Source organism: Calypte anna, chromosome 5 (assembly GCF_003957555.1).
Source record: "Calypte anna isolate BGI_N300 chromosome 5, bCalAnn1_v1.p, whole genome shotgun sequence".
NCBI classification, from domain to species: domain Eukaryota; kingdom Metazoa; phylum Chordata; class Aves; order Apodiformes; family Trochilidae; genus Calypte; species Calypte anna.
The window spans coordinates 13,987,058-14,000,473 of NC_044250.1; the positions used below are offsets into that span (position 1 = coordinate 13,987,058).

The 13,416-nt window shown below is 42.5% G+C and overlaps 1 protein-coding gene across 2 annotated transcripts in view; it reads right to left on the bottom strand.

The window, feature by feature from the left end:
- BRSK2 (BR serine/threonine kinase 2) overlaps positions 1-13,416 on the bottom strand; it is a 297,765-nt gene that overhangs the window by 20,354 nt on the left and 263,995 nt on the right. Inside the window, exons 14-18 of one of the 2 annotated variants that reach the window (XM_008504684.2) lie at positions 10,247-10,454; positions 9,107-9,155; positions 3,744-3,867; positions 1,675-1,855; positions 936-1,025 (exon numbers count right to left, since the gene is read on the bottom strand). In XM_008504684.2, coding sequence (XP_008502906.1) covers positions 936-1,025; positions 1,675-1,855; positions 3,744-3,867; positions 9,107-9,155; positions 10,247-10,454 — 652 coding nt within the window. Of the gene's footprint in view, positions 1-717; positions 1,026-1,674; positions 1,856-3,743; positions 3,868-9,106; positions 9,156-10,246; positions 10,455-13,416 lie in introns of those variants that run through there. The other variant, XM_030451156.1, reaches the window with a different exon arrangement.

Sequence of the window (13,416 nt, forward strand, 5' to 3'; positions counted from 1 at the left end):
TAGTTACTACCTCTTCATCATCTTCCCACTCCTCCTGTCCCTTTGCCTTCTTCCTGCAGTCTCTGCTCTCTGCCTTTCTCCCCTGTATCTGTATATTCCTTCTGCTTCACCCCATTTTTCCTTCCCTAAAATACTCCTCATAGCTAAGATTCCTTAAGTTTTTAATTTTCATCTTCTTCCTTTCTTCTGTCCTTTTAAGGAGCAGAAGAGTTAAGACTGATGTTTATTTTTGTGTGTGTCACCACCAGTGTCCAGAGTGAACATCTGCTACATAATGGTGGGATGAGGCCAATTTCTGTATTCAGGCTGCCTGTAGCTTCAGACTGATGTCACTGCAGAGGGTCACACATGTAAGGCTTTCTTTGCTACCATGAGGAACTAAATTTTACTTTAACAATAGGTAAAATTTAGCTTTTGAAGAACCTTAGTATATGATTTGTGCTATCACAGGATAGGGCAAAAAATCTGACCACACTACTGGAACTGATAGCCACCATCTGACCATTTAAAAATGCTGCTGTTAATGGCTAAGTTAAAAGTAGTTCTCAGCTTTAATCTGGGACTGTCTGAAGTTGGGTATTTCTAAAGTATGCCTGAAAGGTTTGAAAAACAGGTATCTTCTAGAGCATGTCCCTGCTCTGGGAGATTTTGAAGCCAGAGAAATCTGGAAGATCTATTGATGCAGCTTTTGATGGGGAAGTGGGCAAATGGCTCTTTGGGTGGGAGAAGGGCAGAAGCTGTTCAACTGGGGAATGTGTTGGAGTGGGAATGAGAGAGGGAGGAGTAGGGTGGGTGCAGGGAATTACTGCTCTGTCTCAATGGAGCTCTTTTCTTGGTGTATGCAGAGGGATGGCCTCCCTCAGCCTCCTGGTAATGAGGCACTTCACCTTCCTGGCCCTGCTGAAGCAAGGTGCTCAACAGTAGAAACTACTTACCTGATAACTGCTGCACTGAAGGCTGATCATGTGTGCTTAACAACTGTGCCTGGATGGTTTCTACTACCCTCTTAAAACGACGGCTTGGACCTGTAAGGAGAGAAGAGGAACAAATGGCTATCAGAGGAGTGAGAGTCAAATCCTCATCCAACCCAGGCTGGAGTGGAAGGATCACAAGCATCTTCCTTTCAGTCTTGTCCCCAGGAGTGTAGTGACAGTGTATCTGTCCTTCAGCTGAAGGCATGGCTTTGAGGAACTGTTATGCAGACCCCACGTTAACAGGGACTGTGGTGGAAGAATGGCTTCTGGATTCCTTTTGTAAAGGCAGGAAAAAGCTGGGGTTTATTGGTTGTTTCCTTTGACCCCTGTGAGGTGCATGTGGCCACCGAGATGAAAAGGGCAATTTCAAGTTTCTCTCAGAAGCAAGAAACCTCAAGTGTCCTCACAGTGCCAAAGGTCACTGAGACCTTTGAGTGAAACCATTAAACAGGACAGGATGACACTGAAGTATGATGCAGAGAGCAGCCACTTTAGCATTAATCATGGTGGTGACCAAGAGGTCATCACCTCTTTCCATCCCAGCATTTCAATCACTATCAACACCATTTTTGCTCCTGATACCTTTCTTGCCCCCATCTGAATTTTCCCCTGTGGTCAAGACAGTGATATTCTTTCCCCTGGAGGAGCTCGCTTTGCAGTCCTCCAGCTTGCACCCCCATTAGAGATTAGCCATAGTTACCTGATAAGAGTGTGAAAGTAACGGAATAGATCCCATTCTCCTTCTGTGCCTCTCCTCCTTCTGTGTATGTTATGTCCACCTGGAACTTCACTGGCTTCTGGAAGACAGCAGGACCTCCTGTGGACTTATATTCTGCACGGAAACTTGTCTGTGAGATGACACTGTGACTGAGGCTTGGAATCTGAAAAAATTTGGTAAAAGGAGATAGTAGAAGAAGGGAATTATTTATTTAGAAAAATGCACCTTTCCAGAGTGCGTGAGATTTGCTGAATTTGCTTTTGGATTTGATTTTGTAATGCACAGAGTGTTCCTGTGAAATCAGTAAGAGTGTAGGTTGCTTGGCACCAACGAAGACTGCATTGCTCCTTATAAGACTGACCTAAATTTAAAGGTTGAATATTGGTGGAATTCCCAGCATGCTTATACAGTTAGACACATTCCACAACTTTATATACTCCATCTTTCTTTTCCTACTCATCTTCCAGTTTTGAGAAATGCCTATTGCAAAGTGAAAGACTGATATTAAAGGAGAGGGCAGAAAAGACAGTGGGATTTAAGACTGGATATAAAGAACCACCTGAGTACCCTGGTCTGACCTCATAGCTGATCCTGTTTTGAGCAGGAGACCTCCTGAAGTTCTTTCCAACCCCAGTTGTTTGGTGGTTCTGTGATATCAAATAGGCATCAGGACATGGAGTGGACACTTAGACAAGTGCCTGGGATATCCACAGAGAGAGGAGCATGCCTGCAAATAATTTACCCAAACCACAGCTCCTATCAATATGTAAAAGAACTTTGAGGAGCTTTCTGGTATCATCCCATATCTGTATCTGCAGACCTGTGGCAGAATTCAACAAATGCCTAATTTTCAATTAGATACTGTTCACAATTCCTGCCCAAATTTCACATCCACATATTCTATTTATGGCTTCATAAAAGAACAGACTAAAAAAAGAAAAACACAACCCAAATCACTTGGAAATCTGGCCTCTAATTCAGGATGAAAACTGAAGATGAGTTCTGGGAAGCTGACATTAAGGACTTACTTAGCAGGCTCTGACAATGCACTTTGGTTTGAAGTTTGCTGTAAGAATTGATTCAGAGGGTGTGAACACAAATGACCACAACACACCTCAACCCACACGTGTGAGATGTGCACAGATCACCAATACAGACACCAGAGCACACTACACCACAATACAAACCCACAAGCATAGCTGAATGCATGCAACTGATACAGTCACATGGCTGCTCCAAACCAATCTGAGCTGGATACCAGTGCATGCTACTGCACTGCACTTGCTCCCTGTGTGCCTGCTCAGGTAAAAGGATGATGGCTGTTTTTTTGGGATGAAATTGTTTGCAGCATCATAGACACTGGAAAGGAGTGCAGTATTTTGTGGAAAACAGTATCAATTCATCAAACAATGGAAGAAATTAAGTGTCCTCTTATTTGTACCAAAAAAAAAAGTTGTTATGTTGTGAGCTACTTTGTTGTGAACTACCTGGTCTCAAATTTACTGTGCTGACTTTTTCTTCATTGCTATTTTTAGACAGTGAAAAAAAGACATTTTCCCTCTGCTTTCCCAGACTGTAAATAAACCACATCTGCAGCAACTGGTACTCTGTTCACTAGAGGAAATCACTGTACTTTCTGCCTTACTGAACTGAAGATTTAAAGTAAAAAATGCAGAAGTGAGACAGGATTTTTGTCTCATTAAAGCATTATACCCAGCAGGGGGAGACCCATTCAGATGCCCAAGTGGTGACTGTAAGGTCAGACAAAGCAGCAAATCAGTCTTGATACCACACCAGCAGAGTTCTCCAGCTGCAGTAATACTCCAGGCACTGGCAACATGGAGAAGGCTGAAATATTTTCTCCCCTTAGAGAGTATTATCTACAGTTAGAAGTACAGATAAGAGTCCAGTGGAGGCCTGAATCATCAGGCCATGTAAATTAAATCTACAGAGGATGATTTGAAGGAACAGAGACCCTGCCCAGGGGTCTTTTATGGCAAAGAAATGTCTTGGAAATGAGCAATGCCTCCCAGAGGCAGGGGGTGACTTACCGAGAGGAAAGCATGGACAATATCAGCTTTAATGGAGCTTAGTGGTTTGTCCTTTATGACCACAAAAATCTGTTCTTCTTTCTCCAGATTGATGAAGTTACCAAACCAGGATTTTTTGGCAAGCCTGATGTGATGAAAAGAAAGAATATTTAGAATATTGAGCAGTTTCTTACATACTCACAGATAGAAAAAAATACTACAAAACACAGAAGGAAGTTTCACTACCACTCCAGATGTGTTACCATTACTAAGAGTAGGTGGCAAAAAGTGTCAAGAAAACACCCAGAGGAAAGTTTCACTTAGTGAAAATTGTTAAAGTGAGGGACCACACTGTGTTATTCTGGCAACATTTGTGGCCACCAGTGAAAAATCAAGAGCAATGGTAACTCTTTTAACTGAGCCAAAATCCTAACTTATACTGCACAGATAAACTGCAAATATGCCAGAAGACACATTTCTGTTTTATCTCCAGGGATCTCTCCATTTCTTGTGACAGTATGTGGGTGCTGGTAACACACAGATTTGAGTTTCTTACCACCCAATTTCAACCCATTTGGTGTTCTAGGACTTGGAAAGTTCCTTTTCTGAAGGTCTGTTGCTGGGCTAACAGTACAGCCACGGGATTTTGCTTTTTAAAGCAAGGTGTAGGTTTCCCTGGACCTCCAACCTGTCAGTGAGTGATATCCACTCCTACACAGAGGCTCAGGAAAAAGACTGTCCCATTCATCAGTCCCATTCAGCATGTCTGTATAATGAGTACACTCTGGCCATCCTACAAAGGAATTAATTTTTAGTTCTAAGAGAGAAGATCTCAACACCATGCTAAACACAGTGCAGGCTTTCCACTGACAGCAGTCCAGCTTCACAGTTCCTTTCAGCATCAGAGGGTGGTACCATCACAAAATTAAATTGCTTCATTTTTTCACACTGATAGTATCAGCAAATGTTCAAGTTTGCTTATTGTTTCACCACCTCAATTCACTTTGCTGGCATTCCTTTTTAAATTAAACAGGCAAGGACATGAATGTTGTTGGGAGGACACTACCCAGAAGATGAAGGCAGCACCTATGACAGGTGGGGTTTTGAGGGGAGAGAAGATGCTGGCAGATGAGATATAGCCAAAGAACTGATGGACCAACCTAACCTCAGGGGAAATTCCCATCAAATCAGCCATCTTCTAGTATGGAAGAATTTAGTATGGTATCAGAATGCCACCAAGAGGCCTCTTCCACAGGATACTTCATACTGCCAGAACAAGTCCATTTTGCAGTATGGCAATCAATAGGCTTTCATTTGTTTTGGAGGACATTCACCACTCAGTGCAAGACAAGCTCTCCAGACAAGGAGAACCATCTGCAAAAAGGCTTAGTGTGAATCAGGTTTTCAGCAAAGCAATAAACAGCTGGAGAATTATTAGTAGATTCACTTTCCACAGCAAAGACTCAGACTCAGACAGAATACAGAATGGCAGAGACTAGGAGAGAGAGGAGTAAACTAGGAAACTAATTTGAAGTCTAGACCTTTGGCATGAAGAACAAAGGTTGACCTCAGCAGCATCCAGCAATATGCACTCACTACCCATTCCAGAGTGTTCTGTGAATCACACAACTGTCATCTCACTGCTCACAATGCACAAAGTAGAAAGGATCACAGCTCAACTGTGCAAATAATCATTTGCTTCTACTTACTGCAGGCAACAAAAACCAAGAGCACAGAAAGATTCTCTTACAATTTGGTAAACTAGTGTCCCCTACTTAATAAAGTGGGCTAGAAAACTGTGAGTCCCTAAAATATTCATAGGCAGCTGTAACTAAGCCAGAGAGCCAGAGATTAGCATAGGGAGCAGTAAAGAGAAAGGGCCTCTCATTTAAATGGGTTGTTAAGGAGCCAGGGTTAGAGTGTGAAAGAAAATTACATACTAATTAGCTCATGTGTCTTGCACACACCATAACAACTCCACAAGCCCCTGGAGAGCTGGGGCAATAGCTCCCTGCATGTAAAGGGTCTGTGCTCATTAGTAAATTAGCACCTGGTTATCCATCTGAAATGGCTGGTTGTCTTAGGCTTGAGTGTATCATAATCAGGGCTGGCACTGGCTCTATGGACTCCAGGGGCCCAGTGTATGTCACACACAGAAGCTGGGCCTGGAAGAAGTCTGCATATTTAATTGCAGGTCAGCCATACTAAAGTGGAAGATTCACAGAGAGCCTGGGCCATAGCCCTGGGCCTTCACCAGCTCCAGCTTGTACATCACTGAAGTTCACTAAATAATTCTGCTGTTGTTGCATGAGATGGAATAGATGTTGGTGGCCTCTCCTGTTTCTGGAATGAATAGGATCAAGCCACAGCTCACATGCACTGGCTCTTCTCTCCAAGACCAGCAGAACAAGCTGTGCTCATACACCCAGGGAATAGGCCCACCAAAGAAGAGGGGGCAGCTTTGGAGTAAAATGACAGAATAAAGGTTTCCCTCCTCTTAGAGGGTGTTAAGTGCTACAAACTTGGGTTAAAAATGGGTATAAGTCAAGGATTCTCAGCTCCCTGAACAATCTCAGAAGATTGGGTTGTAAGCAGCAAAAAAATGTACTTAAAATTAATAATCTTCTCTTGTTATGGCAAACCTCCTAAGGGACAGGGAGACAGAAGATATGTGTGGGAGGCTGGGCATGTAGATTACTCCAGAGAAACTAATTAGGTGTCCAGTTGATGAAAAAGCAACTAGACTGGCATGAATATGCAGGCTGGTGCTTTATTAATTCACACTGAACTTCTCACTGCTATACTGTTGTTTATTTTCCTACTTTTGGAGTGTCTGAGTGCATCGTTTTCTGGAGAAGTGTCACTGTCTTCCCTGTCTGTCCCTGAGCACATGAATCTGTAACCTCCAGGGGTTCACCTGCTTGGCACAAGTAAGAGGATTTCTACTCAGTCAAATGGAGCTATGTTTCTTTAAATGTCATCCCTAACAAATTTTCTAGGGCTTTTTCATAGGAGAAAGAATAGCATTACCCAGACATGTCAAAAAGTATTACCTAATCATCAGGTTTGTTAAATGAATCAGTGTATTCAAGAATGCAGTATCAGAGCAAAGACATATTTTTTTACCATTCAGCCCAAGAGGTTAATACAGCTCTTCATAAGTATATTTTATTTCTTACAGAAAGGGAGAAAATACTAGAAGAAGCAAGACATGGAAGTGGGCACTGAACAACAAGACATCTATCGTTAATATATAATCCAGTTCATTATTTTTTATGACTTTTATTATGTTTACTGCAGGCTGCAGCCCAACTGAACTCATTAATTTGGCAATTATACAAAAAAGTAAAAAGGGCCTTAGGCTTTGACTTGCATCCAAACTGCCTCAAATGATGGGCACTACTTCTCTAGAGCAGCTTTTAAAGAGTAAGTGGGAAGCAGAGAAGGCAATAAATGAAGAGAAAGCCTTCCACTAACATATATGCATGGAGAGGAGATTAATTTCTGAAGCTTTTCTGCTTCACAGCCTTAAAAACATTTGAGATTAGAATATCATATATTTATTTGATAAGGAAGTGTTCATTTTATGAAATTCTCTCATGCTTCTCTATAAGTAAATGCTCCAAAGTACTGAAAGCATGATTTATTCCATTTTTCTTCTGGATTTATTTTGCTATACTTTATTATTATTCCCTACTTTTCCCTCTCCTGGAGCCTTTATGCCTCTCCATTCTGCAGCATTACATATAGAGTGTCCATCTTACACCAGATAATTCCAGTATCTGGGGAAAGTTGTGAAGGCCATACCATTACTACCAATTACAAAACTTTGGGCCCAAAATTTTATTCAGACTCATGAATATTTCACACAACTATGTTGACAAAAAACTCAAATTGCCTTGGTTGGCAGGGCAAGTCTATGGGCGCTGGGTGCACAAACACAAGCTGTGAAAATAAAAAGGAACAATTTGGCATCTGCTGCATATATTAGGGAGTGTTTGGAGCAGCACTCTGGCAGGGACTTCCAAACCTGCCATGCAGTGACGTACATTTGTGCAGTGAAATGGTTGAAATGTACACTGGCTTTTAGGAATGAGTTTGGTGAAGAGGAAACAGCTTCTGCATGTCCCAGGGCTGCTGCCCAGAATTAACACTGTATTTACTACTGTGGCCAAAGATTCCTCTGAATTATCTTAGCAGAGATTGTTATCCTCAGGATGAAACTCTCCTTTACTAAGAGGAAGACTTTTTAGTGCATGGTTAAGAGACAGTGCAAGCCATTGATTATCCATTCCACTCTCCAAGAGTGATCTGCTGGATAACCAAAGGAAAGAAGAGGGAAGGGACACATTACAAACCCAGTACATTCAGCAAGCCATGAGAAAATTGAGAAGTGGGCACATGTGAACCTCATGAGGTTCAACAAGGTCAAGTGCAAGGTCCTGCACCTCATCTGGGGAAAGCCCCAGTATTAGTACAGGGTAGGGGATTAGTGGATTGAGAGCAGGTCTGTGGAGAAGGACCTGGGGGTACTGGTGGATGAAAAGTTGGCTGTGAGGCAGCAAGGTGCACTTGTAAACCAGAAAGCCAATGGCACCCTGAGCTGCATCAAAAAGAAGTGTGGCCAGCAGGCAGGAGGTGTTGCTGGCCCTCTGCTCCCCTCTGGTAAGACTTCATGTGAAGTACTGCATCCAGCTTGGGAGACTTCAGCACAGGAAAGACATGGACCTGTTGGAGTCAGTATAGGGAAGGGCCATGAAGATAAGAGGATGGTACAGCCTTCCTATGAAGACAGGCTGAGAGGGCTGGAGTTGGTCAGCCTGAAGAAGAAAAGGCTCTGGGGGAGACCTTATTTCAGCCTTTAAGTACTTAAAGGGAGTCTTTAAGAGAGGGAAAGATTTTTTAGCAGGGTCTGCTGTGAAAGACTAGGATAATGGCTGTAAATTAAAAGAGGATGGATTTAGGCTAGATTTAAGGAAGGCATTGTTTACAATGAGGGAGGTGAAACACTGGAACAGGTTGTTCAAAGAGGTGTTAGATGCCCTGGCAACATTCAAGATCAGGCTGCACAGAGCTCTGAGCAACCTGATCTAGCAGGAAGCTTGGACTAGATGACTTACAGAGGCCTCTTCCAACCCAAGCCATTCTATGATTCTAAAATGAGGTGATTACTGGAAGGCTGACCCCACTGCCACTACTGAGGTATAGATTTTTTTCCAGGGTGCTTAGCAGGAGAACCATTTCACATCTCTATCCCACTCACAGGATAACAAAGTACATTAAGACACTGATCAAGAACAGGAACACATCACCTTCTGACAGCCACGTAAGGAAATTAGATTGGTGTGTGGTGGAAATAAAGTGTGTACTGGCAAGTTACTTACTCTGGGGATGATTCCGGGGTTAAATTAGACATCTCCTCTGGTGTAGGTACTGCCCATGCACAAGCCAAAGAGAGGGAGGGAGAAAAGAAATTGGTGAGTCAGTACATGGTCCATTTTTTGCTGGCATACCAGTGAAGCAATGCTGGCACTACATGCTCTTGCATTTGTCCACTGCCTCTGCAGACTGAGACATTGGAACACTAAACATATGCCTCTAAATCACAGCATCTAATCAAGAGCTGCATTTCAAGGCATTATGTAATCTTGCAGTGGCTTCAGTGGTTTCTGGGTTGGACCCAAATACCATGCCAATTCATCTGGTTTACAATGGCTCCAAAGTCTAGTTGGATGTAGCTCAGTCACTGCTGCAATTCTCCACAGTTCTCTGACCATCTCAGAGACAATGTCCCTGACCATCACAATTCATATCTCTTCTATGGCTGTACTTCCCCAAGTAATTCTCTATAATCACATTCCAGTAAAACCACAGGATGTTGAGATATCTGCTTATGACACCTGAGGATAATGAATGCAATTTGGGTACCGTTTGCCTAAATGCAAAAAGCCACCTGGAGTATGAAGAAGGAAATTTTGCACATCTCAACACTCTACAGACTGAAAATTCAAAAAGGCCTGCAGATATGGATCCACTGACAGTATTAAGGAGATTTTTATACCAAAGGAGTTAAAAAAGCACTAGCCAAGATCAAACAAGCTGTCACGCAGAACAATTTCAGCCTATTGCCACTACCTGTTTTGAGCAGAAGGCTCAGCCTGTGGCTAAAGAGAGGCAGCAGAGTACAGACACAGGGGAAATGGCAGAGCTCTACGTTCACTGAAAAAGTGGAGAAGCTGACAATTAAATTTTCTACTGTTCTAAGAGCCACAATTGGGACAGTAAGAGCTGTATGACCAGAGTGGGAACAGTGCTCAGGATATGCTGTTGGGGCAGCTGCAGTGGCATGGCAGAGCCTACTCACATGTTACTTGGGACAGGGCTGGCTCATGCTATCACTTTAATTTTCAGCACCACTATTCAGCCCTCAGTACATGAAATTTGCAGAGCTAGAGAGGCATCAACTTGCTGCTGAATATCTGCCCAGATCAGAACCAACCTTCTAAGCCTGGGTGAGTACTCACCTTGCAATTTCCGACGATGGAAGCGAGGAGACCCCAGGAAACTGTTCTTGATTGAGTTGAGCCGTGTCCTCCATGGCATTCCTCCAATGCTGGGGCTGGATGGTGGTGTTGGGTTGGGTGTGCCTGCTGGGCTCTCCTTTGGCGTATGGACAGGTGTCCCCTTGGGGGTAGGGAGGGGACTTCCCCTTGGAGAGGGGTGAGGGGTGACCTGTATGATGGGGATAGATTTGGTGCTTGGGTCAGTACTAGAAGGGAGCAATCTAACAGGAGACATAGGGTTGGTCTGCACTTTAGGAACAGCCAGCTGTGGGTTAAAGCTGGCAGCAGGTGAGCGGCCCTGAGCACTCTGCACAGGGGTGTTGTGGGCAGAGGGGACGTTGGTATTGCTGGCAGGGAGTGGGTTGGATTTAGTAGACTGGAGTGGTTTTTCGGCCAATTTGCTCTTGGATGGCAAAGTCTGCGTCTTTGGGTTGGGCTGAAGTGCTGGCTTTGGTTGGAGGACATGTCCAGGCCTGGAGGCGTTCCTACAAGCATCAGGGTCCAAGGAGACTTGGGGTCGGGGAGAAAAAGGGAGGTCGGAGGTCTGAGGGGGGATGAAGAACTTTCTGATAGGCTACGAGACAGACACAGAGTGTCCATGCACACCAAAAACAGTGAAATACGCATAGAGCGGGCGAGCAGAGAAAGGAAAGAATCAAATCCATCCAAGTCACAAAGGTGCACCATGTCACAAGGAGACACGAGAGATGGAGGTGAAGGGATAGTGGAGGGGAGGGATTTTGCAAAGAAACAAAAAAAAGAACAAACAAACAAACAACAACAAAAAAAAAAAGACATGCAGTTAGCTGGGAACACAGCATAATCAACAACAGCAGCAGCGGCAGCAGCAAGAACAACAGTGTCATAACAGGCTTCATTGTATTAACCAACCACGTGTCAGCAAAGGAAACCAACAGAAAGAAAAGTAAAACAAAGGAAAAGTAAAAAAAAATAATATCCAAACAAAAAAACCAACAACAAAATGAAAGAAAGTAACCAAGAAAAAAAAGAAGAGAGAAATGCCATCTCTCTGGGATTGTTCTGATTGCCCTGCAGTGAGAGAAGCACAATGCTGGAGGGAGGTGAGGAAGGGGAAGAAGAACCACTGAAGCCACAGACAAATTGAGATGTGCCAAGAATGGGACCACCTCTTTCAGCTTCAAGTGCCCATATGCAAACCCAGCAGAGAAATGAACCTCCAAACAGGTGTGTGAAACACACAGAGTGGTAGGCAATGCACACAGGTACTGCACACACCAGTCAGAACCTCTTTCCTTCCTCTCAGCTCTGGCTAACACAGCCCTAGCTGCAGGCACCCACTGGGGAAAAGGGAAAAGGGAGAGGGATGCCTCGTGGCCACCCACTCTCATCCCTTGGCCTGGAAGGTTCAAGCCCCAAGCAGTGACTTGGAGGTTTCAGAGCACAAACCACCACAAGGAAAATGTGAGCTCAGGTTGGTGATCAATTTGTGAACATCTGCAGCAAAAACTTCAGGGAAGGCCTGGTAAATTTATTTATCTGGGAAGAGATGATGCTTCCCCTCAGAGTTTATGCTCCTCCAGCCACATAGCTCATGGCATCAAAGGACAGCTTGATAATGAGAATTTCTGTCATAAAATCACAGCAATATTTGCCATTAAGTCCCAGTCCTATGGAGGGGGTGGGGTGAGCCACTGTTTTGTAACACAGTTTAAAAAGAAAATGAGAATTGAAGCTCATAATCCATCACTGAGTTATCAGAATGGGATTATGAATGGGTTTTTCCCAAAGAGGAACTTTTACATGAGAGGCGTTTTGGGAAACCATTCATATGTTGACAGAAAACATCAGTAAAGAGACTTAGGATGATAGAAGCCTTTTAAAGGGATACCAGCAAGGTAAAAGTCCCATTTAAAAAAAAAATGAATGTCCTTAAAAACCACAGATGTTTACACCTTAAATTACAAGTACTGGTAGAACTATAAAATTAAAAATTACTACTCAAGACCTTTAGTCTTGGTCTGCACTCAGATTCTGATTTCTAGAAATTATCACCCACTATAAATTATCACAATTATCACCATTATTATTACTACAACCACTATTATTATTACTACCCATTCTTGACACCTAAAGCTGCACTGTCCAGACACAACATTTACAGGTTACCATGGCTAAAATCTCAGTCCCAGGTAAGCACAGTAACTATTGAGTTAACTTTCTGGGCTTGATGGAGTAGGACAATGTTGCCATATTTAAATAAAGCAAAAAAAAAATTTAAGACTTAATTCCTAACATTGTCTGCATCAAAGCTTTGAAATAAAGTTAAAGAATTCAGGGTTAAGCCATCAAAATTAAAAAAAAACAACACTACATTAAAAGGATTGTAAACTAAAATTCTGATCACCAATTAGAAAACAAGGGGAAAAAATAAGGAAAGTGGTTAATTTACAGAAGTCACTATCAGCACTTGGTTATTAACCATTTGCAAATGACTGTGAGCTAAAGGCTGTTGATTGCAAATGTTTCCTTGCAAGTTTTGTACCTGAAGATGGTTTGAGAAACAAATTTGAAAGCATGAAGTAAAATTCAACTCTCACTTAAGCCATTAAGAACCTGAAGGGGCACCCTCATTTACCACATTTTTAATAAAGAAATAAAGAACAAGATTAGGTCTGTATTTTAGTTGGTGCAATGAGGAACACCATTACCAAGATCTTGTGAGAGTTAAGAACTCTTAGCAGCCTGGATTCAATTCCTCACAGGATTGAACCTAAGCAGTGCACATATTGAAATGTGTATTTAGTTTTTAAAGTATGTTCTCTTCCAATAATCTAAGGTTCTCATAGGTGCATAGCTAAGGAAGTGTAAAAATATATGATTTTTATTCCAACATTTCTTTTAAAGCTTCAAATGTACCTGCCTTAAAATCATTATGATTTGTTGAAAATGCCATCTGATTGCTAAATCCCTTTGAAGACTGTTTAATCAACTATCTATAAAGTAATAATGGGAAGATACAGAAGCTATGCAACAGATCTTGCCATCCATATTCTTTGATGCAGTCCAATTGAAATTGATCCCAAGTGATCAATTATTCAAATTAATTAAAACAAAATTTAGGTTTCCTGTCCTGAATGACTACTTTGTGC